This window comes from Culicoides brevitarsis, chromosome 2 (assembly GCF_036172545.1).
Source record: "Culicoides brevitarsis isolate CSIRO-B50_1 chromosome 2, AGI_CSIRO_Cbre_v1, whole genome shotgun sequence".
Taxonomy (NCBI): Eukaryota; Metazoa; Arthropoda; class Insecta; order Diptera; family Ceratopogonidae; genus Culicoides; species Culicoides brevitarsis.
In genome coordinates, this window is record NC_087086.1 from 362,666 (window position 1) to 386,909 (window position 24,244).

General features: G+C 31.1%; 2 protein-coding genes across 2 annotated transcripts; one reads left to right on the plus strand and one right to left on the minus strand.

Annotated features, from left to right (window-relative positions):
• The first annotated feature begins 2,042 nt into the window (after positions 1 to 2,042).
• On the plus strand, positions 2,043 to 14,117 carry LOC134831815 (uncharacterized). Its single transcript, XM_063845637.1, has 7 exons — positions 2,043 to 2,123; positions 5,114 to 5,325; positions 8,015 to 8,150; positions 8,487 to 8,623; positions 10,888 to 11,007; positions 11,078 to 11,231; positions 13,881 to 14,117. Exons 1-7 carry the CDS (start codon positions 2,051 to 2,053, stop codon positions 14,033 to 14,035), a joined length of 987 nt encoding a protein of 328 aa, XP_063701707.1. The 5' UTR covers positions 2,043 to 2,050; the 3' UTR covers positions 14,036 to 14,117.
• Positions 14,118 to 16,557: 2,440 nt separating this feature from the next.
• Positions 16,558 to 22,432, minus strand: LOC134831396 (chitin deacetylase 1). Its single transcript, XM_063845115.1, has 5 exons — positions 22,065 to 22,432; positions 18,801 to 18,913; positions 17,974 to 18,085; positions 17,038 to 17,914; positions 16,558 to 16,976 (listed from the first exon to the last, which is right to left on the minus strand). The coding sequence occupies exons 1-5, from the start codon at positions 22,114 to 22,116 to the stop codon at positions 16,634 to 16,636; spliced, it is 1,497 nt and encodes a 498-aa protein (XP_063701185.1). The 5' UTR covers positions 22,117 to 22,432; the 3' UTR covers positions 16,558 to 16,633.
• Between the last annotated feature and the right edge of the window lie 1,812 nt (positions 22,433 to 24,244).

A 24,244-nucleotide genomic window follows, 5' to 3' on the forward strand; every position in this document is an offset into this window, starting at 1 on the left:
AAATGAATGGGATGGCGTGAGAATCTCGCAAAACTCCTTAAATTTCTCCCGCATAGCGCATGCCCGCAGAATCCATCTCACAGAATATATATAGACAAAAGGGGAAGATTAACGATGAATTCGTATCTCATATGTCCTTTTATCACAACATCAGGGGAATGGCAAAATGAACAAAAATTGCTTCAAACAAGAGTCGACTTCTTTGTCTCATCGCCGATGTTTCAGTTGTAATCGAGAAGTGAACGTAGGCATCAGGGATGTTGCCGCACATTTTTTATTGTTCAGAGAAATAAATTATCTTTAGATTTTTAAGGAGTTCAAGAGGAATTGAAAGTTACAGTGAATCCTTGGCATAAATATCTTGACAACATTTTCCTCAAACATAAGAAAAGCATGTCACAAGAAGGCGAACCGCGCAAATATAAAAGTCAAATAAAAAATATTTAATAATAAAGTGAAGTAATTGTGTGTGACAGAGTTGTTACATTAAAGCCTTGAGCGAAATAGTAGCTCAAATAGAATAATAAATAAATATATATGTATGGAAAAGTGAACAGCACACATTTCGTTGCTTGAGAAATCACACGAAAAATAAGACGACAAAGAATAAAAGAAACCCAACTCAGTTCAGACACACGCGTACATTTTCGGAGACACACAAAAATGACATGATTTCATGAATCAAATCTTTGTGTGTAACCTCCGCCCGTGTTTGTAGCTACGCAAACGACAAAGTATCAGCATCAGCCAAACAATTTATGTGCGACTTGGAATATAAAAGAGTAAAATAAAGTAAAAAGAGATCAAGCAGAAAAAAAGGATTACGATTGCAAATTGGAATTGTTACAAAAGCTCATGCCGGAGATTTGAACATATTGTCGCCCAATAGAAGGCGTGTATTCGTATACTCGTCTGAGTTCGTAAATATCGACAAAAAGTAATAACACATATAAGAGAAAAGCAAAAAAAAAATATACTAATACACTAATAATAACAACATTTTTCTGATCCTTTGGGTTGTTTCAGATAAAAAGAGTGAAAAATATAAAAGAAATGAAAAGTCATTGCTGAAACTGTTGTCGTAACACCCCGAATCTAATAAAATAAAGGGTTGTTCGTCACCTCTGTTCGAATTTTTTTAAGGAAAAAAAACAACAGTGAAATAAAATAGTGAGTAGGATGAAAAAATAATAAAACATGTATCAAATCACAGTATAAACATAAACCAACGGATCAAAGTAAATTACACATGTGAGTTTTTTTTTCACTTTGTCGTCATAAAAATTTTTAGATATAAAAAAACAAAAGCAAGTGCAGCAGTGAAAACATGCAAAAAATTTTACACGAAACGACACAAAAATGATTAAATTACAAACAATTCAAGCCACGTCTCGCAGTAGTGCCCAAAAAACGAAAATACTCACATTTCAATAAATATCTTTTGTTTTTTTTTGAAAAAAAAAAATTCGAAATGTAAAAATATTTTTTATGTGAAATGATATCATGTGTCAAGCAAAAGAGATCAATATTATTTAATGAAATTTTTCATTCCGTTTGTGATTTCATCAAACTTAAATTTTGATATTTTAAATTTTTTCAAACAATTTATAAAAGTTAAAAAAGCCATAATTTTTTTCCAACACTCTTGTTGAATCATTAAAATAATTTTTTTAAATGAAAAATAAAGTTTCTATTAATTATTATTTTCGCTAAAGTTTAACTTTTTTTTTATTTTCAGAAATATTTCACAACTATAAATAAACTGCAACCCATAAAAATGTCTGGCATATCAAAGTTTAATAATAATAAATAAATAATAAAAAGGGAGAAAAAAAAATAATTACTATTCATAAAATTTGTACGCTTTCGTAGACAATATAAATTTTGCCTGTGAACTGTAAAATAAATAATCAGATGGAATTTCAATCAAATTTTATCATAATTATATTGTTAATTGATAAATTAATATATCATAACAAAAAGTGTGTTATAAAATAGAAAAAAAAATCAAACTAAAATTTAAACATCAAACATAAGAAAAATAAAAAAAATGGTTCAAATTCACAATATAATAAAAATGGATAACTTTACGCTAATTGTTGTGATGCTTTGTACAATATTTGGTGAGTATATCATTATTATTCATTATATCTTTTTCTCTAAATCTCAAGAGTAGAGTATAACAGCTCTCTGTATGTTATACTTTACTCAATAGTACCATTCCCTGCAGATGTAATTCTATTACATTTTTTTCACTTCATAATAAAGGAGGTCACATACACATCACATTACTCTTCGTGTCATGTCGTTTTTCTTTTATTTCCTGACTTCAAAAGTGGTCTCTTTGTTGGTTTTGTTTGTCAGAGTAAGAGGCAAGTGAGTAATATGAGTTTCTTGTGAATGATAGCTTCGAAAAATGACTCGGTTTGTGTGTGTGTGCTTTGCGGTAACAAAAGTGGTTTTTATTATTACAAATTGATTCGTAAACCTGGAAAAAGATGAAGAAGACAAAAACTATAGGCGCAATAAATGCTTCTTTTCATGGAGCAAAATTAAAATTTTAAGCTCTCATGTCAATTAAAGCACAAATTATCATCAATTGAACCATAAATTACTCTAATCTGTCATTGATAGTCTCAGTCAATTGATGTTAAAACTCATTAAATCGTTTTCCACAAAATTGTTGTCTTCCTTTAGTTAGCGAACGTGACGTTACCTGAAATAAAGATAACAAAATTGGATATATTTTAATTGGATTTCATTGGAAAAGTCGTTTGCCTCTTACTTCAAATCGTCAGAAACAAAACTTTTCCCTTATACATAATGTCTGAAGATTTTTATCTTTAGTTCAATAAAAACTAATCCAATATATATATATATTTTTTGCAACAAAAATTTATGTACACACGGTTGCAATATTTGCTGATTTCACGATATTATTGGTTGTGTGTGAAAAATTTATATTTTATTTCATGTCGTATGACACGAGATACATTTACAGCAGAAAAAAAACTTGAATCACAGAAACTTTAAGAAACGAAAAAAAAAATTAAACTTCCTTCTTATCAGTTAACGCCAATAACCACTTAAGCACGTACTATTCTCGCATGTCATTTTCTTTTTTTTCTGTCTGTTGTTGTTACCCGCATCAGCACCTTTTCGAAAAGATATGCCAATAGAGAAAGATCTATTAGGAAGGTCTTTTCTTTGGTTTCGGTCTCGTAAAAGTCGCAAGTAACGGTGTCGTATTCAATTTCAAAAACAGACATACTCTCTTTCAGCTTATTTTACCACAAAAACGTAACATTTTTTTCCTCTTCTATAATGATACTTGAAAACTTTTTAATGGCATTATAACGCTTTTCCTTCTCTTCCTTCTTTTTGATTTCATTCATTCTTATGGCGGATTACACACATTAAAATATTAAACCTTGGATCGTGCATGTACACATTCACATTTCTTATCCGGTTTAAAGAACACGCACGAGGTGACGACATTTCTGCTTGCTTACGAGTGATTTGTTGTACTACAATGTCCTTGTCGATTCATGCTGTGAAGCGAAAGTTTAATTAGGAAAATGGCTGATTCAAAAATAGAATTTAATTTTGTTAATTGCTGCTTGAGGAAAAATTGACAAATTGACTTTTTTTCCTGCTTATCATTAACTTTAGATGCTGACTTTTCAAAACTTACTAACTATCATTAAAATTCCAATTGAAATAGGAAATTTTTTGGTTTTCTTTAATATACATACCCTTATGTACATGAATTCTCTATAGCTGTGAGACCAAAAGTTGAACAAACAATAATCACATAAGTTTTCTCATCTAAATTTTACGTACAAAGTTCAAACAGAAACTTTCGCCTTTTTTTTTTGCTTGTTTTTGGTTAGAATTTTCATGTAAAAAGTACACACTCAGCTAAAAATATTATAAAATGTTGGTCAGGGAAATTTCAGAAATCTATAAAGCGCAATTACAGAGCGTTGTTATTTGGAACGGACAGATATCACGTTACTCACAAAATCCTATTTTCCTCCGAAAAATTCGTTCCGATTCATAACTAAAAACAAACTTTCTGTTTTTCCTCTGATTATTATTTGTTGTACATAACCCGAGAACTGCCTCAATGGCCCGAAGTAAAACTGTAATAATAATATGAAAATGAATTAAAATGCTTTCAAGCAAAATTTTTGCATTTACTGCATCAATATTCTCCTCTCCCTCGTACGATGACACAAGTAAAAGAGGAAAATAATAACAACAACGAATATTGTGTGTGTGTTGTTGCTCTGGAAGCAAAATAAATTTAAATTGAGAAAATAGTTTAATTATGTAAGGAATTTTCACATTAACATACCTTTTAATATAATGAGAATTTGGGTTGGAGTTTGTAGTTTGTGCAAGCTATGTATGGATAGAAGAAGTAAAGTAACGGATTTTTACGACGTTATAGTAAAAGCAGTAAAATATAAGAGGGAATAACAAACCTTTTCTCCCTCTTGAAGCATGCATTGTTACAATAGTTTTTTTTTCTTCAGTTTTTTACGTCATTGCTAACATTCCATTATTACTGAGAATCAGCAAGTAAGTCAGTTTGCTGTGACTTCGTTTTAGACAGACGATCGATTTTCTCTAATCCAACACATGAAAGGTAACTTGTAACACGTGTATTGACATCATCGTCACTGCCTTCGAGCATTTTAATAAATTTCAATCGCGCTAACAAAGACGTTTCTCGTGCGCCTGAAAACTATTTTGTGAATGAAGAAAACGACGAAATGTGGTTGAGATATGTTCGTGGTTGCTGTTTGGCGTGTATGTGAAAATAATTTAATTAATTCTCTCGCATTTCGCAAGAAGAGGGAGTCTTTTGATCTTGCTTTTTGTTGAGAATAAAACTTAATATATGTAGAATGTAAGAAACGATGGTAGAGAAATTGCGACATTATAAGTGCGGAAAATGAGGTAAAGTTATTGCACTTTGATGAAATTTGTATCAGAAATGTAGATTTAACAACTGTAAATCAAATTCATTTAGTTAAATTATATCATCCTGATCGTAAAAATTTTCTTATAAAACCTTCTTCTATTTGTTTCATCTAATCCCCAGATAAGGCTATTACGTTACACAATGTTCGAGTGGAAATTCCGAGAGCTGTTGAACGAGGCGAGGACGCTCAATTTATCTGTCATTACAGTTTAGATGCCACACAACAGCTGTATTCCGTGAAATGGTACAAAGGTCGCAGAGAATTTTATCGTTTTACACCCAACGAGATACCGCCAATGAAAACTTTTTCCGTAACAGGAATTTCGGTTTTTGTAAGTATTATTATCTTCGTATATAATAATTATTATCCAAGCTGTTAAATTCACGTCAGAACTTTTACGCATTGTCGAATTTCTGTCCGACAACACAATAAAAGTCATTTTGCGTCTATCAACATAATTACACTTTATTGCGAATATTCAACAAACTCAATTTATTACTATTACGAGACACTCAACTACTCGACTCTTTGCTTTGATACATCGTGCCATCGTGCAACATCGACAACAACAAAAACAAGAGTTTTTGATTAAAAATTAATAATTTACGTTTGAGTGGTTCTGAATTGAATGGTTAAAACTTTGCCAATTAATGTTATGTATGCGTGTACAGAAACTGTGGCTTTTCATATTTGCAAGGCTTGGCTTGGAGTTCTGCTGATAACACTGACACACACACATAAACGCGTGTCTACATTGGAGGTTTTCGTTTCGTCATGTAGAAAATAAAACAAAAAGTACGTGATGCTTTTATTATTATCCCTTCATATTGTGGCAAAATCTCTCTGTGTGTGATCATGTGCGACGTTGCAATATTTAAACAATTTCGCAATGGGCACAGAGTGCAGCCTTTGTGAAAGGTAATGAATTAGTAATTTTCTCCAAAAATCATGCTTCAATGACTTTTCATATATATAATATGATCATAATTTGTTGCAATTTTCGCTCTCTTGTTCATTCGCGCACTTGATTTATTTGACTTTTGATCACATTTTAATGCATTTTAGGCAACAATAAATTTAGCCTTTGACTTTTTATTATTCGTTCAAAAATCGTTTTTGATGAAAACTTTTGATCAATTTCATCAGAACAAAAATATAACATTCCCGCAAAAGCATTTAAAATTAGTTACCACAAATATCGAAGCTGCAGTTTCTTTTTTCATCATCATCATCATTTTATTATTACTTACTATAAAATTTGCACACAAACACACAATTTTGTATATTTCATTTTAAATGAATTGCAAATGTTTTACATTATTTTGCATTTTAATGTTATTGCTTGTGGCCATTATTTTATATTTTTGTTCATTCATTTCATTTTAAAACATCGTAATGCATACCAACATGTGATGATAGATGTGCGATGTGTTCGCAAAAGTGTAAATTATTACAGGCGAAAATGTTTCTACATTCACATTCAGTCAAGTGCCTGCACTTTGCTTCACTCAATTCATTCAGTGAACAGTTCAGTGGTTATTACATTTTATTTATATATATTTATTTATATTTTCGGACAATGTTTATAGTTTTGTTTCAATAGTTAAAATAAATTTATTATTGTTTGTTGTATTTGTGGCGAGTAAATTGTAAAATTCTCAACTCGATTTTTTTCGTCAGAAGTATTTTCCTTTAGAGTTTCAATTTATTGTGTTTTCAATCATACACTAATTGACTATTTTGTGGTTCGCACATTCAATGATTTGACATGCATATTAGATTTCGAGACATAACAACATGTTCAACATGTCTCATCGATTAGATTAAATTCCAAATATGATATTTCATTTCATTATGGCAAATTCTAATTAAAAACTGTCTATTATGCCATTTTTTCATGAACAACGGAATGAAAACAAATAATTTAGCACTTTTTTGCAGTTCTCATACATAATTACATTACATTCTGGCACGTCTGTTTTTTGCATCAGAACACAAAATGTCAGAATTTTTGTATCAAATGATCCAATTAAACTTTCATTTCCATGAAATTTTATAGCAAAATATGTCCGGGACAACTGTAATTTGTATTTCTCTTTTTTTGTGTAATACAATAATATAACATCAGGAATCGATTACATTTTGTTCTGACAGTATACAAAAACACATTGGTACCCGTGAAAATTGCAGAAGGAAAATGAATAGCTTTTTGTTATGCACTCATTTTATAACATTCATGAATTTATGTTTCCAATGTGAGTTTTACACACTAAAAGTTTTTGCTTTTGCGTTTATTTACAATTTAATTTAAAATTTGTATAGCTATCTTCGACACACCGTACATAGATTAATAAATAAACTGAAAATTGGATGAATATATTTATTGGATTGTTGGCATTTGATGTTAATATTTTTCATTGATGATATTTGACAATGATCAGGCAAGTGAATCGCAAGAGACATATTAAAAAAAAAAATTTAAATTTTCTCTTTTTTCGGGATATACACAAAATGTGGCATAATAACATTAAAACTAAAATCAATTTTGCCAAATATTCAATTCAAAATCGTATTAATGATGATGGACAAAGGTCAACCATGCAAATATCCCCAATTTAAATCATGAAGCTTTCAAAATCGAAAATGTATATTTAAAATTCAAAAGTGTAATAATGAAACGGTCGATTATATGACCACACATTTCTATCATATCTTTCCACACCATATACCAAAAACAATAAAATTAAACTGTATTTTAATCTCTTATGAATGCACAACTATCGCATCGCTCTATCTCATTGTGTGTGTGGATATCGACAAGAGTAGCTCAAACATTTTCGATAAATGCCATTAAAAAGCATATCAGAAGCATTATCTATTGCCTATTTAATCCAACCACTAATATCACATTCGTGTCTCTGTTATACGAACGTTCACGTTGCAATATCCGTTCCTTATGAAAATATATTTGATTTTTCCTATAAAATTTATAAATTGTCTCTCTCTCTCTCGCTCTACAGAGATCCGTATCAAATGCAACTCATCTAACGTTGAGAGCTGTTGAGCCGACAATATCTGGCAAATACTCATGTGAAGTGTCAGCTGATGCACCCAGTTTCGATACGATGTTAGTCACAGGCGAAATGGATGTTGTGGGTAAGTGAATCTGCATTTTTTGTATAATTCCATCGTGAAATCCTCTTACTAAATCTTTTCCGTCGTCGCCAATAACGTCGTAGTTTCAGACGTCGCCACACACAAAAGTTATGACAATAATAATCAAGTTGTCTGTTTCAAATTGACAAAATGCATACACATTGGCATGCCAAAAATTATTATTATACGGTTTATATTGATTTGACACCGCTATTCACGTCGTGTCGCGTTGAAATTTGCGATTGGAAAAAAAGAACCGCAGAAGAGATATGCAATTAAAACCGTTCTACTTTGATTTTTTTTTGTCTGAATTAAATATTTTCTTTATTCGAATAGAACTGCCAAGGACAAAGCCGAAAATAGCTGACATAAATAACACAAAATATAGGGTAGGAGATGCAGTGTACGGAAATTGCACATCGTATAATTCGAAACCGGCAGCAAATTTAACATGGCTCATCAATAATGTAACGGTAAGTATTTAGAATATGCTTTTTTGCTCCTCGTAAAATATGAACAAGTGTGAATATTATGAAAAACAATCGTAAATCGGAAGAATAGAAAAATTATGAAATGGGAGTTTTAATTAAAAACGGTTGAAATGTTATTTTTTGGAGAAAATTTGTTGAAAAAATAAACAAAAATTTCGCTATCTTGAATAAAGTTTGAATTTGCGAGAATTTGTTCAAACATAAGCAGATTTGCTAAACACAATTAAAATACTCTTCACCCGCATTATCACCCCGAAGCGAATTTCTTTTAAAAGTATTTTTGATTTTCCATTTTTGAGGCGTCACAGTGTTTATTTAAGGAAAACAAACCGACAGCCTTGAATATCATAATTTCTTCTTCTTCAGTAATTTTCAAACTTTGTATTATAACCAGTTGTACTTTATTTCTTTCGAGTTTTCACAAACACATATTTATTCGTGGACATCCTAAACTTCCTGTGTTTAATTTAATTTCATCGTGATTTTACATTTTTTTTCTTTTAAATTCAACAAAATCATGATATTTATTTATTTCAAACGGAAGACTCTTGAAATTAGCTTTTCTGTTACGTTCAAAGGAAATTCATGGCAACTCACCCAAAAACGAAGAAAATAAAATGACGATAATAATAATGAAAGAAACTGTATATATTAACGTTTTATCATTAAAATAAACGACGTTCCAGAAACAAAAATGGTACACGACGACAATGTCGAGAAAAAATAGCGTAGAAAATGATAACTGTTATTCCTTATGGCGATAATATTTTCTTCGTCTACGTTTCACAAACAATTCCTCTCTATTTTTGGTCTTATTGTCAATAGATTTGTCCATTTCCATCGATACACAATGTTTTTAATAAAGCGGAACAGGAAATGAATGCTTACTATAAACGACTACAATTAGTATAATAATTTGCAGGGACATACACATTGGAGTAAAGCGGATGTTTTATACAGCTACAAAATAATTTCTTAATAATTCGAACAAATTTTTAGGCTTTGAGAATGAGTGTTACGCAATGTTCATTGATAATTTGAGAGATGAAAAATAGGTTAGATTTGCGATATAATAACAGAAAATTTTCAATGAAATTTTTTTTAAAAACATTCAACATGTTGATAAAAATTGCTCCCAATATGCTCCTTAATTCATATGATGAAAATGTCGTTTCTTTTAGAATTCATGAGAAGTAAACACAATAACATCACGCCTCCCTGTTTTCAATTTCGTACCGCCGCCGAACCACATACTACACGAACTCTTGGCATTCACTTCACAATTTCACATTATAATAACCAAATTACAATAATCTTATGTAAATTTTTTCCTGATGCGAACGATGGTGTTGGCATGTTGTTCTTCTTATATTTATATATTATTATAATGATTATTATGTGATAAATGATTTTTCGCCTGTAATAATATTATTTTCATCTTTTTTTTTAAACGAGGCACATTGTGTGTTATTTTTTTCCATCGTCATCCAAGCTTTCTAACAAAGATGCAACGAAACGACGAGGAAAATAAATAAACAGTATGCTCACTAAGTAATACGAGAGGTTGTGTTCGCGCGTTTTTTTTTTCGCTTAAATTTAATTTGTTTTTTCCTTTTATTGTTCCCTTCACGTTTATTTTGAAACTTGTGTGCGGGAAAAAATAAATAAGGAAAAATGACTTATCATGCAACGCCATCATGTCGTCGTTATTTTATAAGGGAAAAAAAAGTTTAAGATAGTTCTAAAAATTTGTGATTTTTTGAATTAGAAAATCTTGTTTAAAAAAAATACAAGAGAATAACGTCCTTTTTCGTTTTCAAGAATCCTCTTCACACTAAATTTGTTCTTCTTCTTCTTGTCTTGTAAATGTTGACACTCCGCAAGCACTTGTAAAATAAATAAGCAAAATAAATTTTGTACCAAATTAAATAGAACGGCAGAAAAAAATGTTCGCAGAAGCAAGATTAAATTTAAATTAACATTATTATTTTATTTCCTTGAAATTCATTCAAATTTTTCTTCTTTCATAATTTATTTACGTCAACAATTTCTATTCATTAATCTTTTTGAAGTACGCCGATATGTATATTTGCAATGTTGTATCGAGGTTGCGCCTTGAGAACGAAGATAAATTTTGCTTCAAGTCCTAATAAAATGATGATTGACAAGATGTCAAAACAGATGTTTGTTGGTCGTTGTTCTACTTTTTTTCAATGAAAAATTTTTATGTATCTTTTTTTTTGCAGATTGGACCCGGATCTGTTCAAACAGATATTATTGTGAATGAGACAACCAAGTTGGAGACAATTACAGTTGGACTATTTGTTCATTTGCAACGAGAACACTTTACGCGAGGCAAGGCAAAGGTAAATTCAGAGAAACATGTTTAAAGTTTTTTTTTCTTCGACTTATAAATTCTTTTTCTTCTACTTATAGATACAATGCGTCGCAAAAATATTTGATGCCTATATGCAAAGCGATGAACGGGTGATTGAAGAAGATAGGGGCGATATGTCTAATATGATTGATTTATATGGACCTATTGGCGCATCATTGTACGATAGCGACACAAAGGATGCTTATATGACACGTAAGTAACCATCTGTGTCGTTTGAAAACTTTTCCCAGAGGTCTCTTTCCATTTGCGAACACTGAAAAGAGAAAACTATTAGGAAAGTCCGTTATGTCAACATTCAAGATTCAAAGGAAAACATACTTTGACAATACATTTTCATCATTTGTGTATGAGAGCGTTCAATATTGTCGGAGTTATTAGTTGTGTTGTTACTGTTTTTCATTGTTCGAATTTGGATCCCTTTTATATTTCGTATCTCGCATTATTTTTATCATCATCCAACATCCAAAAGGATCAGCTATTTTTCAATCATGTCTCGTTTCTTTTGTGTCGCTGATAGCGATGATGTACAGGAAAAATGATACGGGGGATTTAATAAATATAAAAACTTAGCCAAGGACAAAAAAAGGGAATTCAGGTCATTTTTTACAGACAACATATAAAAAGACATTCTCTTTGTTGTCAATACCGATTCAATGCAGAAGACGAAGCAAATCGGCTTTTGGTTGAAAAAGTAAATAAAACTTTGCACTGTACTGCCAACTCATCACTCGTGTGTATCCTGTCTATTTATTTATTTACTTTTTTTTTGACCAATTCATTCAATTGTACATATTGGTGAGCTTCCAACAATAGTTTTTGTTCTTCATCTTGCTGTTGATGTTGACTAATATTGCTAATGGAAAAAGTGCCTCCCATTCTTGTGATCCATTACAAACAACTATTAACCGTCGTTGTCAGCAAACAGCGATCCCCTATATTTTTCTACCATTTACAAATGTTTATTTATTACCTTTCACTCCTTTCATATTTTCCCCAAAATCTGTCTAGTTTCGCAGCTCACATCACAATGTTTAAATATCTGTCGTCACATTTTGTGTCCCAATTCTTTGCTTCTACGAGTCTACAAAAATTTTGTATTATTTTGCTGCAATTCTGCAGGAAATGTTTGCTTTTCATGTTCAATACTTACACAGTGCAGACCGTATATGCACACAAATAAATTACGTAAAATGCAAACAAATATAGGTACATACATTCGAGTCGAGTATGGCAACTAGAAATTTCAAATTCTTTTTTAATTACAAAAAAAAGACTGAGTGAACGAGCGACAAACATTCATGCAGAATATAAGCATTCACGTCATAGTTCGAAACGAAAAATATATAAAAAAAATCCCATTTATCCCAAATTGGTTTTTGTTAAGCTTGTTTTTCAATATATATATCGGATGCACACTGATATTATTAGGGAAGATATAGTAGCTGTACTTTTATTTGTATTTTATGGAGAAAAATGGATAAATTTAATCATATTAATGTATAAAAAAATATCAACGTGTCAGAAATACCGACAAAAGTGCATTCTGCTATGTTTGCTATAATACAAAATTGCCCTTTTGAAGTTAAAAAAAGTAATTTTTTATATTCTCATATACGGATTTCTACAAACAGGTAAAGCTGATATATATTTTAAAAATTTACACGATTCCATTTAATGGAGGATAACACGGGGATTTGGCGAGAGATAATTAAAAAATGGAGTTGTAATTGTGAAAAAATAGGAGGATAAGGATGACGGTTGTGAAAGTAATTAAAGGATAACGTACAGTGTTGAACCGCTATCATGAGAATATTTAATCTCAAGTTGAATGTACATACCTATTGTACGAAAGGATAATCGAAATTGCCGAAATACATAAATTATGTTTGTTGTATTTATATCATTATATTGTTTTCGCCATAATTATTTAAACACATAATCGGCGTGTACATCATCGCATTACAAATAAACTCTCATACGGTCAACGAAGACTATTAATGGATTTTCGTCATAATGTCACTCACGTCATGGATTTGTGCAATTTTCTGCGGTTGTAAGCTTTTAAATGGTTATGAATTTTTAATTAATGAGGAGTGAAATTGAGTGTGTGATTTATGTTGCTTCATTATTATTATTTTCGTTGCCCTCTTTGGTTCATATAAAAATGTTATTTTGTCTCTTGAACCTCCGCTCCGCAAAAAATGAGACAGCATATGCGTATTATACAAAATTGAAAAAAAAACTAACACACATATGGAAAAAATGTCAAAATTTATTAATTTATTTCCCCATAATATTAAAATAAAATCACCAACATTTACATTTTATTATTACACACACGATCGTACATACAATTTTATTACAAACATGACAAAAAACACGCTGCAAATTTATTTAATTTCCCGGTTTAAAAAAGCTTGTGCAAAAAATCGACGCAACTCCCACAACTGACCTGTCTCCGTCTGTATCATAAATCATTTATTTTCCATTGGAAAATGTAGAGTGGCAACAGAAAATGTAATTAACCGCGATATGCAATAATAATAATTATAATTGGACATGAACAACGAAAGCAAGTACGCGTGCATCTGTGGCTCCTTTTAAAAATTTCATTATTTTTGGCATGAGTGAGACTAAAAAAAATAAATAATGACGAAAAAAATTAATGAAGAGTATCATTTTATTGACATTAATTATAAATCAGAGGGATTTTTGATTAAAATTATTATTATTATTTTTATTATAAAACATGATGATTGGGCTCTTTTGATTCGCATATTTGAAAAAATAAATAAATGTTGAACTTTGATTTACTATTTTTTTTTTAAATTTATTTTACAGATTTTACATCAACAGCTTCCATGAGTACGACAACAAATATATTAATCACATTCATTATGTGCTTCATGAGTTGCTTGAGCATCTCAACGAGAAGAAATATGTCGTTTTTGCAACTATCACACTTGATGACAACAAGAACAATTAAAGACAGTTAGTTTTATAGATAGAACAGTGAAAAGTAAGCATTTAATTTAATTAAACCATCCCGAGAATTTGTTGAATCTATAATAAATTGAGCTCCATCCCTTGTCGTTGTCATCCGAACATCCGAATTTTGTCTACCTACTGCTAATATACATATAATATAGCTGAAATGTGTAGAAATAATTTGACCACACGTTCATCATTTGTCTTGTTAAAGAGGAAAATCAAATTATGTTAGTCAAAATAAAAGGTTTTGGAGGCAAAAACGACACTCGCACGACTCGACACTACAAGGAAATGACAACAACAAACAAACCTATTAAACATATAAATTAAAGTTAAATTAGATAAATAACATATATTATATGAGTAAAGAAACGAAAATGAGAAGAAAATGTGAAATTATTTATTTATTACTGTTAGTTAGCATCAAATTAATTAATAAATAAAATCTACAAAATATCTTAATGAAAATTGTATAAATTGCTACAAACTACATTATAGGGTTAAATGGTAAGGAAAAATGTATAAAATTTGGAACAATTAAGTGATCCAAAGTCCACAAACTCACTTATTTTGATTCAATCTTGAAAACTCTTGTACTTTTAGGTTGTATGTATAAAGAAAACTTATCGTTTCTGTAAATACTCATAGAAAAAAAGTCAGTTCATTAAAATCAAACAGGACATTACAGAGAAAATTGTAGAAAAAGATACAGAAAGCGAACGAGTGTTGTATCAAAAGAGAATAATAATAGCATAACGTAAGGAAGAAAATAATAGACAGTGCCTTAAAGGTATCAAAATAATAAATACATTTAATAATAAATAAAGAAGAAAAATAAATATAAATAAAAAATAAATCTTAAGAGTCAATAAAAAAAATAAAGAAATCTCAACAGACAAGCTGACGAGAAGAAGTTAGAATAAAAGTGCATTCTATTTATGTTTGCCGAAAAACTATTTGTTCTGTGACAACCATTGTTTTTATTTATAAAGAGAATTGACATAACACCTTTATTCAACATAAAGGAGCAAAAAATAGCAAACAATGGCATTAAATCAAATATCTAAAATTTACTCATAGAAAAATTAATGCAGAATAACCATTATTGTAAATATTTATATTAATGAATAATATGTAAAAAGACAACATAAAAATAATACGGGGAAGGTGAGACATTGTAACAAAATTTAATGAAAATTATATGACTATTATAGTTAAAGTGTTATTAATAAAGTAATTATGGAAAACATTTCTTTTAAAGTTTTCAATAAAAAAAAAACTCAATTTCCAAATTTATAGAGAAGTCACAAAGTTAATCTACATACTTTCATTAAAATTCAATATTTGCCCAATTCTATCAACATCATCATTATTATTGTATGTCGTATTCGGTGCAAATATAACAATATGTAACGTACGCAAAGTTGCTTGTGCCACAGGGGTGCAAATGTTAAATGAGTTAGACATTAATCTTCTCACGTTTGCTTAATTATGTCCCGTTTCCTTTCTATTATGTCCATATTATACATTAAGGAAATTTATAATGCATGATAAACTATTACACGCATTTGTATGACGGCGACCTTTAACACGCGCCATTTCTTTAACCCCATTAAAATGTTTAGTAGTACAAAAATCTTTGTAACTTCATTCGCACACAAAAGTCATAAAGGTGTTGGCCTTCCATAAATTTTCCGAGAATATCTGATTCTCATGTCAGAGAACATAGCAAGGCGAGAAATTGTTTCTCCCTTTTTTTTTTGTTCAAATCTCGCCAAAGAAGTTACAAATATAAATTAAAATTTAATTCACATTGTTCCCGCTTAAAATTTATATATATTTGTTTTCTTTTTTTTAATATTTATATTTAATGGTTGCTGCGCTGCCTTTTATTTTATTTAATGTGACATTTTCATTCAAAGGAAAAGTTTTTTCTCTCTTGAGGGACGACTTTTTTCGCGTTACACGGCATTACATTAACTGAAGTAATAATGGCTGATAATGATAAGAACAGCAATGCTTTTTTCACGTATAAATGTTGAGAAATGGAGAAGTCTTTTACTTTGTGCAAAAAGTGAACATCAATGAAATACGAGAAGTTTAAAATTTAAATTTCAGCGGAATACTTAGATGATAGGAGGAAAATTCACTTTGCCTGTTTTTTGAGGCTTTTATGCTTGAATATCACATGTAGAGCGCAATATTTATGGTGTTTGAGCTTCAAACAGAACAAAGGTAGAGAGTCACAAGGGAGTGTTAAATTTTATATTGTCTTATTAAATTGTTTTCATCTTTTATCTTTTCTTTGTTGTATGTTTTCTATTTTCAAACATTTATTTACGGATTCTACAACAAACAAACGCAGCGTCATGCAATTCTATATTTTGTTTATTTATGCGACGATAAAAGCGTTTCGTGTTATTCCTTGCAAGGACATCTGTGATTTAAAGTCTCCGCACGTGCGATGTTAAGGTAAGTTTTTGAATAGACACACAAAGATAAATTTCTTCAAGTACAAAACGATTTATTACATTTTATTTTTTTTTTTTTAACTAACTACAAAACTCTTTGTTTTCTATTACTTTATTTTAACGAGTAGCTTATTATTTTTTTGTCTGTGGATCATCTTCTCCGTTAGCAGCATTGGGAGCCCTATTGCCAGCATTGAAAATGTAATTATCTCTTCCAGGAACTCCCGTGCCTTCAGAATCTCCCAACCATGGGAATTGTCGAGGGCATTCGTTGCATGTTTCCATGTAGCGGGTATCTGTGATATTTCCATTCTTGAAAGCCAAGGCACATTTGTTCGATTCAACGCATGGCTTTGGCGTTTGAGTTGTGCGCGTTTTGCAATTCCATGCTTCATAATTGTTCAGTTGTTTCGTCGTTTTTGGATCTGTAATCCACGTGAGAGCTTGTTCGATGGTAACAAAATATACATCAGGTCTAAAAATTTATGAAAAAAAAAATCAGATTTTTGCTTTAAAAATAATCGAAATAAACTTACAATTCAGAAGCCCATTCCAAGAAACGGAATAAACCTTGTTCGAGAGCTTTGATTTGGAACCAATTTGTATGGAAAGACATTTGGTATGGAGCACGATTTTGTTCATAGTAACGGGAGAAATCTTCTTGTAACCATTCGAGAACTTCTTCGGCATCCAAATTGTGCAAAACACATTGATCCAAATATGGACAATGACCTCCTTCAAAACTTTCGACATAATGTGTATTCATTGGGACTTCCCATACTCCGGGGAAGATTTTCGTTGGGCATGTTCCGCTTTTGCATTCGTGCGGAAGTTTGTAATCCAATGTGTAAGGCCACAATGGAACGGGAGTCGCAGGAACACTCACAGAAGAATCATAGATAAATGAAAAGTCTTCGAGCACTTTGTATTGTGTGTTTCTGCCGGGCTTCAAGAAAGGAGCTCGCATACCGTTGATTTCGCTATTCGAGATGTTGGCAAAGTGACGTAAGATTTGACGCATTCCAACCATTTCTCCAACCCATTCTTCGTAACCTTTATCCTCTAAACCTCCTTGCATGGAGATACTTTCAACGGCAATTTCGTGCCCATCATAAGCAAGTTTTTGAATTTGATGATAATTACTGTATTCATGAGCAATGAAGAAAGTTCCCTTGATGTCACAACCATTGGGATTTTTACGTTTTCCATTAAACAGTTTTTTATAATGATCGTAATTGTTCAAATTTACAGCGCCGTCGAATGTCAATAAGATCATTTGAGGAATTTCTTCGGGATTCAAATTATTTGGAGGCTGAGTTCCGTCTTTTGAACAGAAGCAATATGGCAACGAACATTCTTCAGGGTTACATCTTTCAGCTAAATCTGTAGGGGCTTCAGTAGATGGTCCAGGAGCTAAAATTTCAAATATTTATAGTAAAATGTTGACTTTTTTGTTTGCAGCTTTTACTTACTTGAGGCGATTGGACCGCATTTTGCTTCAGCTTTAAATGTACAATACTTATTCACATCATCAAAGTATAATCCTGATGGACAACGATTTGTATATGGAAATCCATCAACGCACTGTTCACATGAAATGAAAAGATAAAAACTTTATTAACGAATCGTTTTTAGAAAAAAATGGTAATCAAAGAAACCTTTGATAAAATTATCGTTAGTACGAAAAAGAAAAATTCAGTCATTCTTTCATCAGAACTCGTACAATTAGGTTCTAAATTTTTAGTGTTAATAATTTTGCTAAAAAGCTATCAAAAATGGGAAAGGTAAGAAACGGAATTTTTTGTTAATATCAAATGTTAATATTTTTTTTTTTTGTAGAAATGTTGTCCTTCTGTTTGTGATCCTTGCAATCCATGTATTCCTTGTGCTCCAATGTGTTGGCCAACAGGAGGATTTTACAGTTGTAGTCCTTTAACTTGTGCTCCATGCGCGCCTGTTTGTAATCCCTGTGCCCCATCTTGTAACCCTTGTGTCCCATCTTGTAATCCCTGTGTCCCATCTTGTAATCCTTGTGCTCCAATTTGTGGACCTTGTGCTCCTTGCGGGCCTTGCGGACCAAATGCGTGTTCTCCCGTTGGATATTATGATCCTGTTTGCTGTCCCAACGATTGTATCCCATTCGTTCCGTTGTCATATTAATCGATGCGACGCGCCATTAACGAAATAAACTTTCCAACATAACGTTATCTTCGTGTGTTAGTGTAATTATATTGTTATCGCAACACACATTCATGACAAAGATATGACTGATATCCTTCCTTTTGAGTGCTTTGCTTACCTGATAAAACTTTCTACATTGATTCGGATCGGCAAAATTTCCATTCCGATTATCTTCCGGACAAACAAATTCCTCTTCAGATTTTTTCTCCTTTGCTGTGTTTGAAGTTTGTGCTAAACGTGCAGAGAAAAGTAAAGGAAAGAAAGGTAAAATAAAATTACATTAGTGAAAAGGAGAACTTTTACTGCGTTGACGTATAAAATAATGATGAAAAATGCAGTTTTTAATGATACGAGTGTGTGTGTGCACGTTTTTCCGTTTCCTACGTTCCTTTCTTGTTTTCATACTACTACTACAACAAAAACATAATAATACAGAGTTATGGTAGGTAATGCATAAAAAAATAGTGAAAAAAATGAAACAAAAGTGATATAACAATGGAAAGCAAGTTTTTTGTTTCTTGCGTCATTTGCATTTTATCATATTATATTTGAAAATGTTTGTTTTATTTAAATATTTAAACGTGAGGATATACCTTTCGTTACGACGACGACTATGGAATAAAACAAGAAGACATTACTTTAATACAACAAAAAGCAGTGTGAAAACTGAAAACTTTCAAAAGAAAACATTGTTTCAGAGAATGGAATACAACCAGAGAAGATGCACATAAAACACACATACACACACAAGAAAAACAATGCCTTACTTGACCTAAAAGTTTTGCATTGTCTTGCTGCTGTTTGCCAATCCAACGCCGTAATCCTGACCCAAGGATTGTCATTTTCCATCATGATGAATGACTGTATTGTAATATTTCACAATCATCTAAGAGAATGATGCAGCGGATTTTTTCTTTAACGCGTTTTGTTAAGAAAAGAAAATGCATCCAAAGACAAAAAAAGTCCTTCATTTATCAATTTGTCTTTTTTTATTCAAGTATTGATTATGAGTTAAAATGCAACTTCATATTTTTTAAAGTCAACTTTATGGAGGGCATTTTTTTCATTATAATTTCTCACTATTAATTCTCTAGTCATAACAACATCATTATCCTTTTCCAATGAAATCTCGACAAAACTAAAGAAAAAATACATTTCCAAAGAATTGAATAGCAAAGACAACTCAAAGCCTACAGAAAATCCTCTCATTAGAACGACAGTCATTCGCCATTGTGAATGTTAGAATGATGATGATGTTTAGACCCTGAGGCAACATTTCACATTTATTATTCATTCATGGCCTACACTTTTTTTTGTTGTTTTTGTGCTTTGTTCCCTGTGAATAGAAAGAAAGCTCTCAAGACATGAGAGACTCGCAACAGAGAAAAAAAAAGTTGTTTACTGTTAAATTCTCAAGGCTTGCAAAACAAAACAAAACAGAAATTTTTTGAGCTATTTTTGTCACATTTCACAACCATTGACAATAAAACACAGAAAGTCTCTTTCGCATACAAATAACATAATAAAAATGACCGATGGATTATTATTTTTGGTTTTCTGAGAGGAAATAAATTGATATTTTTCTTCGAATTTTTGAATTAATTATTTCGGATGACATGAATTTCACTCCTTTTGTTTGAAAGATGCCGCACGCTCGTAAAAATATTATTCAAAAACATCATATTATTCAATCACACACAAAACAAACGAGCAAAAACGAGTGCTTTTGACCTTCCGGAGTAGGTACATGATACACAACGTTTTTTTTTCTTTCTTTCTCTTTATATTTATTCAACAAGTTTTTTTTTTTATTTTGGTCCGTCTTCGAATTCAATTTCAATGTAAATACAAAAAAATTTACATTTTTCTTTGTATAGGTGTACAAAAATATTTTTCAGAGAAGAAATGCTCAACAATTACGTGTATGATATAATGTTGCTTGCTTGCGTTACAACTGATAAAAAGGTAGGTGACCAACCAGTTATTGCACGTTGTCATAAGCAATGAATAATATAATATAATAATCTTATGCACATGCGAATGAATGCGAGAGTCCGGCTAAAGAAGACAGAGAGGAAAAAAAACATAAAAAATATATTTATGTGTGTGATATTTTATTGTCACTAAAGTGTTTAAATTAAATATTTTATGATATTAACATTAAAAAAAAAGTGAATTGGAATTGATTCGAAATCGACCAAAAAAAAGGAGAAATGAAAAATTTTCGAATTAAGATGGTACTTTATATGCACGTTAAATTGGATGCATTTTTTTTTTAATTCGCTTGAATATTCATAAAATCTCAAGTGAAAGAGAAATATGCGTTATGGGAGGTTTTCTGTAATATTCATAATTGTCATGACAAGAGTTCAATCGAGCCGATATCAATCTTTATGACGATATTTAAATGATAAGGAAAGTAGAGTGTGTTGTGAATAAATCTGTCACGTCTTTCACATCACATAATCTTCATTGTTATTATTATTGTATATTTCATATTATTTTGTAGTTTGAATGTATAATTGATATAAATAAAATAATAGTCGGGAAATGACGAGATACTTAACACAGAAAGGAAGAAATTTTCGGGAAGCTTCGAAGGTAAAAAAATGTCTTTGTGTGACATAACCAGAATAATAATTATAATCTCAAATGCCGATAGCGCAATATTATACATTGCAAAATGGAGATTTTCGATAGAGAAAAGCGAGAAATGATATCAGAGATTTTAACTTGATGATAATTGACAAAGCAAAAGGCGTCTCATCAGTGTGATTGTTATGTAATTTGTTAGTCAGGTGTCGGCGTTTAGCTATTTTGATATCTTTTTCACAAATAAATACGTAACCGCACGTCTATTTATCAGCAGCTATGTAATGTGTCGTACAAAATACCAAGACAACATGCCACGAGTGTGAGATTCAGATTTTATAATATAATTTATGACATATTTTAGTCTTATTAATTATTTAACAAGTTAAAGCAAGTCATCCGAGCTTTCTGTTTGTTTATGCGTCGTCGTCGTCGACGTACGTGAGTGTGTGTTTGAAATTAATTACGATAATGCCTCGTCTTAAATCATAATTAATAAGTTAGATCAGCATTTGTATGGAGGTGTGATAAAAGGAGTAACGAAGCTCTTTATATAGAATCGACTCGAGCAAAATATTTATTTTGCACGTAATTTGCACGACGACGTGCATGAGAGAGAAATCATTTTCAAATCAAACAAATGACATTTCGCGACTTACTTGCACGTTTTCGTATAAATGAATTCTGATATGACAAGAAAGACAAAGAGACACACACACACACTTCTAAGAAGTTGCGACATACGTTTGTAAGAAAATGTTTCATGTAAATTAGTTGTAATTTTAATTACCATAAGCACAAATGGCACACACTCCTAAAACGATAAATGATTTAAGAAACATGTTTCTTGGTGTTCTTCTCTCCCTTGTAAAACGTATGTGTCGTTTCCGTTTGCAGCTACTGCTTCTTCTTCTTCTATGCTAATGTTACACTTGTTTGCCAAATTGAATGTGTTTTACCACAAGGTGCACAATTTTTCTTCTTTTTGTCACAAAAAAAACTTTCTTTCAAAAGAAGATTTTTGAGTCAAAGCTCAAAAATATCGAACTTTAAGTCTCTTCTGTGGTGTCGTCAATACACCCAGATTGATTGAAATTAATAAATATATAATTTTTTTTTAAATTTGGACAACTATTATCTTTTTTTGGATGTCAACACTTTCACTTCATTTCGCAGACTAAAAGCTGAATTGAACGTTCGCTTCTGATCAAGTTATATTGGTATCCGCAAGACTGGTAGAGTGAGTGTATTACACAAAAATGTTTAATTCAGAAATTTTGTATATGTGTCTGTGTAAAAAAAATTATTATGTTGCTGGCTTAACAATAGGGAGGGATGGGCAGCAGACAACAATGCACAAAAATTGCGTTACTTTCATTTTCGGAGGTTGTTGAGTATTTTCAACGTTATCTCATGAATTATTATCAATAGCAGCAGTAAAACCTGAGCCTGGTCTTGTTTCACCCTAATTCAATACAACTGCATTTTTACCTTTGAAAAAAAACTTAAATGCCTCATGAAAGGTGCAGCAATCGACAAATCTTAACATTTGTACATAACAAAAATATGCCGTACACGCGACGATCAACTCGCGATCTCTCTAACAAAAATGCATATTGAATGCAATAAACAGTTTCCAGTTTTATTTTTTCATTATTCAGTATATCACACCATCATGTTACATGACACGAAACAAGAAACAACTCGGTTATATATTGACATCGTAGCAGTTGATAGTGAACTTTATTTTTGTTTGCTCATTCAAAAAAAAATTTGCATTTCATGGTAGTGAATGTTGAGGAGAAAGATACACCGCATGTTACTTAACAACTGCCTACTGTACTTATGTGATACAACGTGTTACGCGTTATGCGATGACGATCTCAACTAACTGAAGATGAGCAGTAAGTTGATCTCCGAGGAGCTCACAAATTCTTGAGTTTCGACATATGCTTGGCTATAAAGTGCATGTCAAATATCGTTTAATTTTCTTGATCCTTCTTGTGAAATTCTTGTATCTATTGCGTGTTCTACGAATCCTATTTTGTAAATTTTTCGTGAAAAACCTCCGAAAATACCGATTTATAACTGCTAACCGGTTATAACTGATTTACCGATTGCATTCAAATCCGATAGATGACGCTACTCCAAAAAAAATGAGCCGAATGAAATTGATAATTAAACATTTCGCCGTTCACTAATAGATGGCGTAACGGATAACAGCTACTCAATTAAATTTGAATTAGCGTGAAGGCGAATCAATTTATCATTTTCATTCGTCTCAAATCTGCAGAGTAATGTTTTCGTCCGAATTTAAACGCGCGATCAGAGTTTGTTGCTCGCCGTAATACAGTAGTCAACATCTCTGAGACGAATGAAAGTGATAACGAAGTGAAACGCTGAAGCACAGATGGCGCTGATCATCGCAATCAAAAGCTCAAAAGCTGGAGGTCGAAAGCTCGTAATGGCGGGATTTTTTTTTAAATTTAGACCGTTAATTTAATTATTAAAATTATTTTTTTACCTTTTTTTTTACATTTTTCAACGTTAAACATTGTATATTCACATTTAAATAATTTTTAAGTCAAAATTGAAATAAAAAATACAAGTTTAAGAAAAAATAATAATTTTGGTCACGTGAATTTCATCTAAATTTCATTGATTATTATTATTTTCTTGCTAGATTTCCCAAAATTGCTAATAAAAGGCTTTTGGAAGCTATTTCAGGCTCCTGCGATGTACATTTGCTCATTTTTTGATAGATTTTGGATATTGATATTGTTTATGATTTTTTTTTTATTTCTTGATAATTATGATAGATAATGAATTCACATTTTGGCGAGCGACTGGCACTTTTAAATATTCGAAAAATCTCATGAAACTATAGCGAAACAACAAACCCATCAATTACAAAAAAATAACATAACATAGAAACCATAACTTTTGAAAAATAAATTTTTCATAACTTTT

Excerpts from the sequence above, each read along its gene's own strand:
- LOC134831815 (XM_063845637.1), top strand. The coding sequence starts at position 2,051 with ATGGTTCAAATTCACAATATAATAAAAATGGATAACTTTACGCTAATT. Across the intron at positions 2,124-5,113 it reads GATGCTTTGTACAATATTTG|ATAAGGCTATTACGTTACAC; the intron begins GTGAGTATATCA and ends TCTAATCCCCAG. Across the intron at positions 11,008-11,077 it reads TTACGCGAGGCAAGGCAAAG|ATACAATGCGTCGCAAAAAT; the intron begins GTAAATTCAGAG and ends TTCTACTTATAG.
- LOC134831396 (XM_063845115.1), bottom strand. The coding sequence starts at position 22,116 with ATGTTTCTTAAATCATTTATCGTTTTAGGAGTGTGTGCCATTTGTGCT. Across the intron at positions 18,914-22,064 it reads GTGTGCCATTTGTGCTTATG|CACAAACTTCAAACACAGCA; the intron begins GTAATTAAAATT and ends CTGCACGTTTAG. Across the intron at positions 17,915-17,973 it reads ATGCGGTCCAATCGCCTCAA|CTCCTGGACCATCTACTGAA; the intron begins GTAAGTAAAAGC and ends TTGAAATTTTAG.